This window comes from Bufo bufo, chromosome 3, assembly GCF_905171765.1.
Source record: "Bufo bufo chromosome 3, aBufBuf1.1, whole genome shotgun sequence".
NCBI lineage: Eukaryota > Metazoa > Chordata > Amphibia > Anura > Bufonidae > Bufo > Bufo bufo.
In genome coordinates, this window is record NC_053391.1 from 685,397,863 (window position 1) to 685,410,546 (window position 12,684).

The 12,684-nt window shown below is 43.4% G+C and overlaps 1 protein-coding gene across 1 annotated transcript in view; it reads left to right on the top strand.

The window, feature by feature from the left end:
- LOC120996528 (P2Y purinoceptor 2-like) overlaps positions 1 to 7,929 on the top strand; it is a 43,384-nt gene extending 35,455 nt beyond the window's left edge. The window contains exon 2 of the mRNA XM_040426487.1: positions 5,472 to 7,929. Within this exon, the coding sequence (XP_040282421.1) occupies positions 5,495 to 6,544 (1,050 nt within the window). The 5' untranslated portion in view covers positions 5,472 to 5,494 and the 3' untranslated portion in view covers positions 6,545 to 7,929. The remainder of the gene's footprint in view (positions 1 to 5,471) is intronic.
- The last annotated feature ends 4,755 nt before the right edge of the window (positions 7,930 to 12,684 follow it).

Consider the following 12,684-nt stretch of genomic DNA (forward strand, 5'->3'; position numbering starts at 1 on the left):
ACTGTAGATGTCACTGTTATGGGAGCAATGCGGATGTCACTGTTATGGGGACACTGTGGATGTCACTGTTGTGGGGGCACTGTGGATTTCACTGTTATGGGGGCACTGTGGATGTCACTCTTATGGGGGCACTGTGGATGTCACTTTTATGGGGGCACGGTGGATGTCACTGTTATGGGGTCACTGTGGATGTCACTGTTATATGGGGCACTGTGGATGTCACTGTTATGGGGGCACTGTGGATGTCACTGTTATATGGGCACTGTGGATGTCACTGTTATGGGAGCAATGTGGATGTCACTGTTTTGGGGGCACTGTGGATGTCACTCCTATGGGGGGCACTGTCGGTGTCACTGTTATGGGGGCACTGTGGATATCACTGTTATGGGGGCAATGTGGATGTCACTGTTATGGGGCACTGTGGATGTCATTGTTATGGGGGCACTGTGGACGTCACTGTTATGGGGGCACTGTGGACGTCACTGTTATGGGGGGCACTGTGGACGTCACTGTTATGGGGGCACTGTGGACGTCACTGTTATAGGGGGCACTGTGGACGTCACTGTTATGGGGCACTGTGGACGTCACTGTTATGGGGGCACTGTGGATGTCACTGTTATGGGGGCACTGTGGATGTCACTGTTATGGGAGCAATGTGGATGTCACTGTTATGAGGAACTGTGAATGTCACTGTTATGGGAGCGTTGTGGATGTCACTGTTATGGGGGTCACTATGGATTTCACTCTTGTGGGGGCACTGTGGATGTCACTGTTATGGGGGCACTGTGGATGTCACTGTTATGGGACACTGTGGATGTCACTGGTATGGGGCACTGTGGATGTCACTGTTTTGGGGGCACTATGGATGTCATTGTTATGTGGGCACTGTAAACGTCACTCATATGGGGGGCACTGTAGATGTCACTGTTATGGGGGCTCTGTGGATGTCACTCTTGTAGGGGCACTTTGGATGTCACTGTTATGGGTGCACTGTGGATGTCACTGTTATGGGGGCACTGTGGATGTCACTGTTATGGGAGTGTCGTGGATGTCACTGTTATGGGGGCTCTGTGGATGTCACTGTTTTGGGGGCACTGTGGATGTCACTGTTATGGGGCACTTCGGATGTCACTCATATGGGGGGCACTGTGGATGTCACTCATATGGGGGGCACTGTGAATGTCACTGTTATTGGGGGAACTTAGATGTCACTGTTATGGGGGCACTGTGGATGTCACTGTTATGGGGGCACTGTTGATGTCACTGTTATGGGGGCACTGTGGATGTCACTATTTTGGGGGCACTGTGGATGTCACTATTTGGGGGGCACTGTGGTGTTATAAGGATGCTATGGAGGTTAATGTGAGGCACCATGGCTGTGACTTATGTGAACTTACTGTGGGGCAACTAACACTCATGGGAAAATCAAAAGCATGGGGGTGTGGCCAGATATGAGGGTGGGGCTTATACAGGGAATTTGCACCGCCCACTCTCACATTCTTTCTTATAAGTAAGCAGCAGTTGATGAAATGTCAGTAAAGCGCCCCCTACACACACATGATATCGGTCATTTCCAGACAGGCGGCAGGTAGTAACAATTTATAATAACTGATCTTCAGACTAAAAACAGGAAACAGGAGCAATTATCAGATACAAACTGAGAGGAAGTCTTGACCCTGGAGACACCTCAGGACTCTATTTATAGCTGACGTTTCCTGGGTTTGCCTCTGTTTTGGGGGCTTGAGGACAATAAAACAGTTCACATATGTGGAGCAGGTACTGAATGTCACATCTAGTAAAATACAATCCATCTGGAGGATGTCTATTCATTGAAGGGCTGGCTTTGCTTCATTTTCCCTCTAATTATGGACATTTAAACTAAAAATGGCAAGTTAAAGAAAAGAAGACATGCCCTTTAAGAGTTAAAGGGACAGTACCCTCTGTTTTTCCTTTACTATTTTCTTGTATGGTTAGAATAATACTGTAAACTATGTATCCATATATAGAGAGCGGTGTCCAGTTTTTCCCTTTAACTCAATCTGTAGTTCATACAGTTTTGAGGAGCGCTATTAATGAAGGTCTCAGTTAGATTACTAGGATTGGTTCTATGCTTGTGACAGCACAGGGCGCGTTCAGTCACCAGGTTCATCTGTTATCTACATGGATGGTGAAATCTGATAAGGAGGTCATAGAGTCATTAGGAACTGAGCAGAGATATCGGTGGGAAAATATTTCCTGCAATAATAGCTCTGTTTTCTGTGAAAAGCTTTTTTTTTTTTTATTTAACTTTAGGCGATATTACACCAACAGATTATCTGACCAATCTATATCCAAACAAACCAATAGTTGGTGTGTATAACAAAAGATCTGTGTGTGTAAATGACCATCTGACCAATCATTGTCTGTTGGTGTAATACAGTCCTAAGCAGTCATTACTACAGTCACCATTAGAAAGAGCTCAGGAGCTTAATTTATGTGATGTATACAGCCACCCCTATAGAGAGCTCAGGAGTTTACTGCATGTGATTTACACAGTCACCACTAGAGGGAGCTCAGGAGTTTACCACATGTGATTTATACAGTCACCACTAGAGGGAGCTCAGGAGTTTACTGCATGTGATTTATACAGTCACCACTAGAGGGAGCTCAGGAGCTTAATTTATGTGATGTATACAGCCACCACTAGAGGGAGCTCAGGAGTTTACCGCATGTGATTTATACAGTCACCATTAGAGGGAGCTCAGGAGTTTACTGCATGTGATTTATACAGTCACCACTAGAGGGAGCTCAGGAGCTTAATTTATGTGATGTATACAGCCACCACTAGAGGGAGCTCAGGAGCTTAATTTATGTGATGTATACAGCCACCAGGAGAGGGAGCTCAGGAGTTTACTGCATGTGATTTATACAGTCACCACTAGAGGGAGCTCAGGAGTTTACTGCATGTGATTTATACAGTCACCACTAGAAGGAGCTCAGGAGCTTAATTTATGTGATGTATACAGCCACCACTAGAGGGGGCTCATGAGCTTAATGTATGTGATTTATACAGCCACCACTAGAGGGAGCGCAGGGGCTTACTACATGTGATTTATACAGCCACCACTATGAGAGCTCAGGAGCTCACTGCATGTGATTTATACAGTCACCACTAGAAGGAGCTCAGGAGCTTAATTTATGTGATGTATACAGCCATCAGGAGAGGGAGCTCAGGAGTTTACTGCATGTGATTTATACAGTCACCACTAGAGGGAGCTCAGGAGTTTACTGCATGTGATTTATACAGTCACCACTAGAGGGAGCTCAGGAGCTTAATTTATGTTATGTATACAGCCATCAGGAGAGGGAGCTCAGGAGTTTACTGCATGTGATTTATACAGCCACCACTAGAGGGAGCGCAGGGGTTTACTACATGTGATTTATACAGCCACCACTATGAGAGCTCAGGAGCTCACTGCATGTGATTTATACAGCCACCACTAGAGTGAGCTTAGGAGCTTACTGCATGTGATGTATACAGCCACCACTAGAGGGGGCTCCTGAGCTTAATGCATGTGATTTATATAGGCACCACTAGAGGGAGCTCCGGGGCTTAATGCATGTGATTTATACAGTCACCACTATGAAAGCTCAGGGGCTCACTGCATGTGATTTATACAGCCACCACTAGAGTGAGCTCAGGAGCTTACTGCATGTGATTTATACAGCCACCACTAGAGTGAGCTCAGGAGCTTACTGCATGTGATTTATACAGCCACCACTAGAGGGCGCTCAGGAGCTTAGTGTGTTTGATTTATACAGCCACCACTAGAGGGTTCGCAGGAGCTTACTACATGTGATTTATACAGCCACCACTAGAGGGAGTGCAGGAGCTTACTGTATGTGATTTATACAGCCACCACTAGAGGGAGCTCAGGAGCTTATTGGAGTTATGGCTTTTAAAATACAGGGAGGAAAAAACGAAAAATGAAAATTGTTTATAGTGCCAATGGTTTACATAAAAAAAAAAAAAAAGTCCAATTTGTCATGAAAAAAAAAAAAAAAAAAAAAAAAAAAAATATATATATATATATATATATATATATATAGTTGTTTGATCCGTACATGCAAGGTCAAGAATGGATCCTGGGGGAAAGGGGTTAATGCAGGAACAAGTGCCAGATTTTCGGATTATCAGATACTGGATTCATTGAATTTCATTGCACTAAGGACCACAGTTTGGCCCCTCCAGGAGCCAGTTTTACCTTTTTGTTGGGCTGCTAGTAAATATCAGTAAAATCGCGTTACTTTTTTGTAACTTTTGGTGCAGTGTTTGTCCCAGTGACCTATTGATCGCTATGGGAGTGCTGACCGTCTGGACAATTTATAGGTCATTTTTGTTGGGTTCATCTTGGTGGATGCAAGTTACATGTTTCTTAGCCTGAAATGTGTTGAAGATGGTGGGCAGAATATATTACTCACCTTGTCTTATCACACAAGGAAAAATAATAAGACGCCAATTAAGATGTTTTTGGAAGAAGCTGAGGTACAAGGAGGCAATATGTATTGTTGCCCTGGCCAGACACGAACCCAGAGACTCCAATGCTGCAAGATGACATTATCTAAGTTTTGTGTGCATTATGCATCTGGGCACAGTATGGCACTGTCTGAGAACTGTATGCACTATTTACCTGAACACAGTATGGCACTATCTGAGAACTGTATGCACTATTTATCTGGGCACAGTATGGCACTGTCTGAGAAATGTATACAGCATTTATCTGGGCACAGTGTGGCACCATCTGAAAACTCTATGCACTATGCATCCAGATGCAGTGTGACTATCTCTGAACTATAAGTGTTATTGATCAGGGCACAATGTGGCACTGTCTGAGAACTATATGCACTATTTATCTGGGCACAGTATGACATTGTCTTAGAAGTGTAGGCATTATTTATCTGGGCACAGTATGGCACCATCTGAGAACTGTATACACTATATATCTGGGCACAGTGTGATGCCATCTGAGAACTGTATGCATTATTTATCTGGGCACAGTGTGGCACCATCTGAGAACTGTATGCACTATTTATCTGGGCACAGTGTGGTACCATCTGAGAAGTGTATGCACCATTTATCTAGGCACAGTGTGATGCCATCTGAGAACTGTATGCACTATTGACACCATCTGAGAACTGTATGCACGTTTTATCTGGGCACAGTGTGACATTGTTTTAGAAGTGTATGCATTTTTAATCCGGGCACAGTGTGGCACCATCTGAGAATGGTATGCACTATTTATCGAGGCACAGTGTGACAGCATCTGAGAACTGTATGCATTATTTATCTGGGCACAGTGTGACATTGTCCTACAAGTATATGCACTATTTATCTGGGTACAGTGTGGCACTGTGGCATTGCTTATTTGAGAACTATACATGTGTTCTGTTACAAGACATCCTTAAAAAATATTATTTTTTTTCTATTCCAGAAGAGCAACCACTTGAGTGAACCATGAGTAATACAGATAATTCTACGTACAAGTGTAAATTCGATGAGGATTTCAAATATATTCTACTACCAGTGTCTTATGGGATTGTGTTCTGTGTCGGCCTTATTCTAAACGTTTCGGCTCTTTACATTTTTCTTTTCCGGATCAGACCTTGGAATGCATCCACCACCTACATGTTCAACTTGGCCATCTCAGACATGTTGTACATCATCTCACTACCGCTCCTGGTATATTATTACTCTCAAGGTGACAACTGGCCGTTTGGAGTGGCATTGTGTAAGATTGTCAAATTTTTGTTTTACACCAACTTGTACTGTAGCATCTTCTTCCTGCTCTGCATCAGTATCCACCGGTTTCTTGGCATCTGTTACCCAATGAAGTCACTCGGTTGGCTCAAGGTTCGAAATGCCCGGATTATATCGGTCATAGTGTGGGTGGTAGTAGCCGCTTTCCAGTCTCCTGTATTATACTTTGTGACCACCAGCACTAATGGGGAAAACACAATTTGCCACGACACTTCAAGTGCAGATTTGTTTGATACATTTGTGGTATACAGCTCGGTGAATTTAGCCTTGCTCTTCTGTGTCCCTTTTGTCATCATCATCGTGTGCTATGTATTGATGACCCGAGCTCTTCTGAGGCCATCAGCAGCCTCTTCACAGACCTCCAATTCCAGGAAGAAGTCGATAAAAATGATCATAATTGTATTATTTGTCTTTATCATTTGTTTTTTACCTTTTCATGTGAACCGGACTCTTTATTATTACTTTCGAAAGCTGGACCTTGACTGTTTTACTTTAAATGCTATCAACATTGCCTACAAAGTCACAAGGCCACTAGCCAGTGCCAACAGTTGCTTCGACCCAATCTTATACTTTCTAGCTGGTCAAAACGTTCGAAGGAATATTACTCTAAGGTCTGGAATGACAAAAGTCAAAAACAAATTTACAAGTTATGTGAAAGAAAATAATTGGAGTTCCGTTACGAATGAAAATGTTGGTGACAGTACCTCAAACCCTAGCCCATGTCCTACAGTAATCACTAGGATGTGAATGCCACAAAGTTGTGAGTCCAAAGACTAACGGGTGAAGACCTTATAAGTTGAAAATTCAAGGAGGTGACCTTGGCTTACTTTTATCAGCATTTTATGGACGTTCCTTCTCCCATTAGAAAATCTGAGATGTCAATGATTGGGTAGAACATTCCCTGTTTGATTGAGTGCAAGGTCTGCCATGATTATCTTAACTCCCCTTGAGGTAACTTTGTATATTTGGAGAAGCTAAACTTGGACATGTGACTTCATGGTCATTAACAGTAGAACATTTTTTAGACGTTGAACTTGAAAGACTTGTGTCTTCAAGGTCATTAGCAGTAGAACTTGATGGTAGTGGTTGAACTTGACCCACACTTGTGAAAATGTTGGTCGATATGAGTGATTAGTGCTGAGGGATACCATAAAGCTATCCTCCAGAAAGAATGCTACCTATAGGAGACTAGAATGTAAGACAATGTCTAATCCCCTAAGGAGCCTTAAAAATAAGTTACCATCTAAACCAGAACCAACCATTGGTAGACATCAGTGTTTCCGAGTTGTAGTTTCTATGTAGGTTCCTGGTTCTCTTGAGGAAAGGACCTTAAACTTTATAGGTTTATAGGCTCAGTCTTTGAGTGACTGAGGTTGCTGAAGATGAGTCTTTGAGTTTTCAACGGGTTGACTGGTTGAGCTAAATGAGCTTAACTATGACGTTGTTTAGGTTTGTCTTGAGAAAAGGACCTATTTTGACACAAAAAGAGACTTTATAAAAAAAAATCCCAACTCACATACTTCATATCTTTACCAATCCCAGTAAACCTGCAGTAGTGCCAGTTACAGTGTCCCAATAACAGTGCCAGTAAAAGTGCACAGTAACAGAGCCAGCTATTGTGCCCCCATAAGCGTGCCAGTCACAGCTGCCAGTTTTACGATCCTATCAGGGTGTAATATGGATGCTCTAAGCCATATATATATGTATATACTGTATAGATATATGTACCTACAGTTTTATATGTCGCCATGTGGTGTACATTTTTTTCCAGTATCAGGCTGTAAAGAAAATAGTGGCAGTTGGGCAAAGAGAAGATACTTACTGGTGGATGCCAAAAATACTCTCTTTTGTCAGGGTAGGTGCCGAACATACATCACTGAGCACAGTGTGAACAAGGCCTTATTCTGAGATCCTGACCTGTGGCGATCCTGTAACTATTCATGTATATGTGTCTTGTTAAAGGGATGTACGATCTGTAAACTGTGGTGAAACTAGAACTCTCAGCATGTCACAGGTTGCAGAGCACTATATAAAAAGGTATGTCTAACAAATACTGATATTTACCTAACAATGCCCTCGGCTGATACTTTTTGTTTCCTGTTGTATCAAGAATAAACTGGTTCTCTTCTGAACCTGTGTTACAATGTGTTTGTCTGAATAACTTTCCATGGGGCCCATGTAGAGAGGGGGCCCAGCCCTGGTTAGTCCCGTCCTCTTTGGGTGGAGAAAATTTGTGCAAGACTCTCCACCCCCGAGGAACTTACCTTGTAAAAAAAAATTGGGGGTGGTAAGAATTGGCCTAAGGTTCAAAAAAAGGTGGTGGAGGGGGAAAGAGACACCAGACCATTCTGTCCTCGGTGGAAAAAACACCATAATGAGCCTCTTTTGTGATCTTTGTTATATAAAGTCTACGACCTCTAATTACTAGAATAAAGGTGCCCAGTCCTGAGTTACGGACCTCTGACTCTTTGAGCTGAGAATTGATTGTATGTAGAAAAACTTTTGAGCCAAAGGTAATTTGAGCATCGACTCTTCTGAGACGGGAAGCACTCTGAGATAAAATTCAAAAGGGAACAGTTAAGAAGCCGCTTTATTCCAATATTTATGGTGGATCTCCCAGTCCAGTGAAAACTCCTATCATGTAGGAGAGGTTTACCAGATGTGTTAGAAAAGTTTTTTTTTTAATTAAGTACTGATTGGTTTAACCCTTTAGGTATTATATTATCTTTTAGATTCCTTGTAATGTAGTGAGTTAGGGATAGTTGACCTCCAGGCCACATTCCAGAGTTTTGAACTTCTAGGACATGCATACTACTTACTGAACATCTTGGGAGTAGGGGCTGAAATGTATAAACTTTTGTGCACAAAGACAAAGAACTGAGCTCTAAAGAGAACATCATCCAGGTAGGATTTTCTCTCTCTTGTATAACCATGAGGCTTTGGCCATTAGCTAGATTAGTAGCGTGGCAACGGGATCTCCCCTATTGTGTTGCAGACCAGGTGATTGTTATTTACCTTTACTACTATTTTTTTAGTTACATTTTGTGAATATATTTATTCACTTAGTATGTGTAAGCTTATTCTATTCTCGAATCTTCGAATTTATGTTAAAACAATAAGGTCATTTGGCCAAAACCCCCCTTCTCCATGAGAGATTTGAGCCATAGAGTGGTTTATATTCTCCACTTTTTGATCTTTGCTATAAGGCCATCTCTCTCTCAATCAATAAAATGAAGGTGCCCACCTCCGAGCTTTGTGGCACTGAGTACCCATCTCCAAAGATTTCTCAGATAGATAGTGTCCAGTCCCAGTCCAATGAAACCTCCTAGGCTGTCCAGTGGGTCTCTAGAAGTGGTTTACCGGGTCATTTGGCCCAAATCTCCTTCTCTATGAGAGGTATGAGCCTTAAAAGGTTTTCCATTCTTCCCTGTTTTAATGTTTTCTTTCAGGCCACCTCTCCCTCGATCTCTAGAATTAAGGTGCCCTGTTTTGAGCTTGATGCCCTCCTCTGTGCTCATCTCCAAAGATTTCTGGAGCTAAATATTGATAGAGCATGGACTCTGTTTGGATATGGCCTCTACATTTTAGTGCTTAGTAGAGGTCCTATTCGATGGACCTTGTTGATGAAAGCTTCAGTACTAAATCGAAACTCAAGCTTTATCCTATATGCTTACTGTTTTGCATAGATACACATACCCTACGACCATTCCTGCAGTTGTCATGTAGCATTAGGAGAGGTTAACTAGTCCAGTAGGCCCAAATATCTTCCATGAGAGGTATGAGTCTTAGTGGGACACCAACAACTTTTAGATCATTGCTATGGAGCTCCCTGTCTACTAGAATGAAGACTCCCTGATTCCATGCCCAGTTGTTTTTTGCTTTGAGAACCTCACATCGCCAAAGATCTCGAACAACACATTTATAGGATATGGACTCTTCGGAGATGTAGAGACCGAAAAGATAAAAGTAAAAAAGGAGCAGTGCTTGAATGAAACCCCTTCACTCCAGTGCTTGGTGGAGCTCCCAGTCTCTGGACCTCATCAATAAAACTTCTGCCTTTTCTGATATGGCCCTAGGAGAGGTTAACCAGGTCAGTTGGGCCAAAACGTATTTGCCATGCTCCCATTCTCCAAATTTTTTTTTTTGCTATGGACCACCTCTTCCCCTATTCACTGCAACAAAAATGTCCTGTTCTGAGCTCCATGCCCCACACTGTGCCCATCTTCAAAGATTCCAAAAATATATGTTGATTGAACATCTCCAAGCCAAGTTCAATGGGATGTGGTTGGGATAGGACCCCTTATTTCTAATGCTCCCAGTTCATGGTCCTCATTAATAAAGCCTTCTGACTTGTCCGGTGTGGCCATAGGAGATCTTTGCCAGGTCAATTTGCCCAAATCTAATTTTCCATGATTGGTATGAGCCTTAGTAAGACTTCTGTTCTCCACAGCAACTCAACATTTGCAAATGTGTGATGTAGAACCATTCCAAGAGTGAAATGTTCTTCATCAGGCCACCCCATGAGGTCACCTTAGGAAGGTTTCTCTGCTCTATGTACTGTATGGTCCTCTTTGTATTTTGATGGATAGACATAGTTTGGCCCCAAAAGTAAAGATAGAAGGTCAAGTACCCTTCTTCAAAGTGCAACCATTGCGTAAGTGGAGACTTTAGAATAAGATGCCGAACAACCGGTAATACAGGACTGAGACTAGTTCTTCAGAAGTTCTGTGTATACTGCAGTGATTGATGACGAGAGTTCTCTCGATTCTCCTTAAGTCTTTATGATGCCATTGGTTGCCGGTAATGGCTAAGTCAATACGATGACTAAGATCCTGATTTCTTCCTTTCATTTAATTATGACACGCTAGAATCTCAAGGTTCATATACATATGTAGTCTCAGACTAGTTGTCCAGGACTAGAAAGGGGACAGCTTTCATCCCGTTTCAGCTCCACAATGTGTTTGGTATTGCAACTCAGCGCTAGTGAAGTGAACTGCACTGAGCTGCAATACCGTACATAACCTGTGCACAGGCGTGGCGCTGTCTTGGGTAGAAAGCAGCTATGTTTTTATGATTGGACATTCCTTTTAATTGAGCTAATCCCAAAGTCTGAGATGACGAAACTGGAGGAGCAGAGGAAACCACATGAGAACAGGCAGGATATACGAGCATCTTTACTCCAATGGGTAGAGAGACGAGCGGCTTTCACGCTCTGACAGCCTCTTATCTAGAAAGAGTGAAGTGCTTATGCCGCTGTACAGAACACTGGTGAGACCTCACTTGGAGTATTGTGCGCAGTACTGGAGGCCATATCTCCAGAAGTATATAGATACTCTAGAGAGAGTTCAGAGAAGAGCTACTAAACTAGTACATGGATTGCAGGATAAAACTTACCAGGAAAGGTTAAAGGACCTTAACATGTATAGCTTGGAAGAAAGAAGAGACAGAGGGGATATGAGAGAAACTGCTAAATACATAAAGGGAATGAACTCGGTAAAGGAGGAGAGCATATTTAAAAGAAGAAAAACTACCACAAGAGGACACAGTTTTAAATTAGAGGGGCAAAGGTTTAAAAGTAATATCAGGAAGTATTACTTTACTGAGAGAGTAGTGGATGCATGGAATAGCCTTCCTGCAGAAGTGGTAGCTGCAAATACAGTGAAGGGGTTTAAGCATGTATGGGATAGGCATAAGGCTATCCTTCATATAAGATAGGGCCAGGGGCTATCCATAGTATTCAGTATATTGGGCAGACTAGATGGGCCAAATGGTTCTTATCTGCCGACACATTCTATGTTTCTATGTTTCTATCTCCCATGTGAACAAAGGATTGGGCATGTTACAAATCAAACATGTCTGATCATTACTTCCATGGTTGGGGGACTGTCAGAAGGACACACATTGGATTATTGGCTGATCCCTCCTAAAGTCAGCAGCTCCAGCAGGTGGGCCTATAACGCAATGCATTATGGGAAAAAACTATTTGTCAGTTTGGTGACACAATGTTGCAAAGTCCTAGCCGCGCATTCTTAGGGTCCATTCACACGTCCGTAGTGTATTGCGGATCCGCAATACACCCGGCCGGCACCCCCATAGAACTGCCTATTCTTGTCCGCAATTGCAGACAAGAATAGAACATGTTCTATTTTTTTCGGGAGCCGCGGACCGAAAGATCGGACCGCGGACGGGAAGACTGTGCGCTGTCCGCATCTCTTCTGGCCCCAAAGAGAATGAATGGGTCGGGATTTATTCGGAACAGATCCGGACCCATTGTACGGACGTGTGAATGGACCCTTAAAGGGGTCTTCCTAGACCTAGGACTTCAATATTGAAGACCTGTCCTTAGGATGTCATCAATTTCAGACTAATAAGGGTCCATCACCTGATCCTCCACCGATCTAGCAGGAGCCGTGGCCATTGTAAGTAACACGGTATATGAAGCTGGAGGCAGACGGCTCCGTCACTGTGTAGTGGGCGCGCCAGGTTACTTCTAGAGAAGGTCATCTATATCGAAGTCCTTGACCTGTCACCTCTCCTGACCTGTCTATTTTCCCCAGTCGTCTCCAACACAGAGAGGTTAAAACCCCCACCCCCTCCTCACATCACCAGTGTTTTTCCTGTCCCATCAGGATAGGAAGCAGGAGAGGTGCACGGAGCTCGTTTGGGCTCACCTGGAGTTATTATTCATCTGCAGGCCGAGGTCGGATCTGCAGTGCAGCTCTCCCTCCTCCGTTCGGTTAGGCCTGGGCTCGGGCGCATAGGTAGTGCCCCTGCGAAGATTCCCTCTGCGGCGGTCCCGGAGGGCTTGATGCAGAGGGAAGGAGGAACACGGCGGATCGGCATTGTGATGTGTCCCTTCCGGCCGGCAGGCGGATGACGTCAGACGC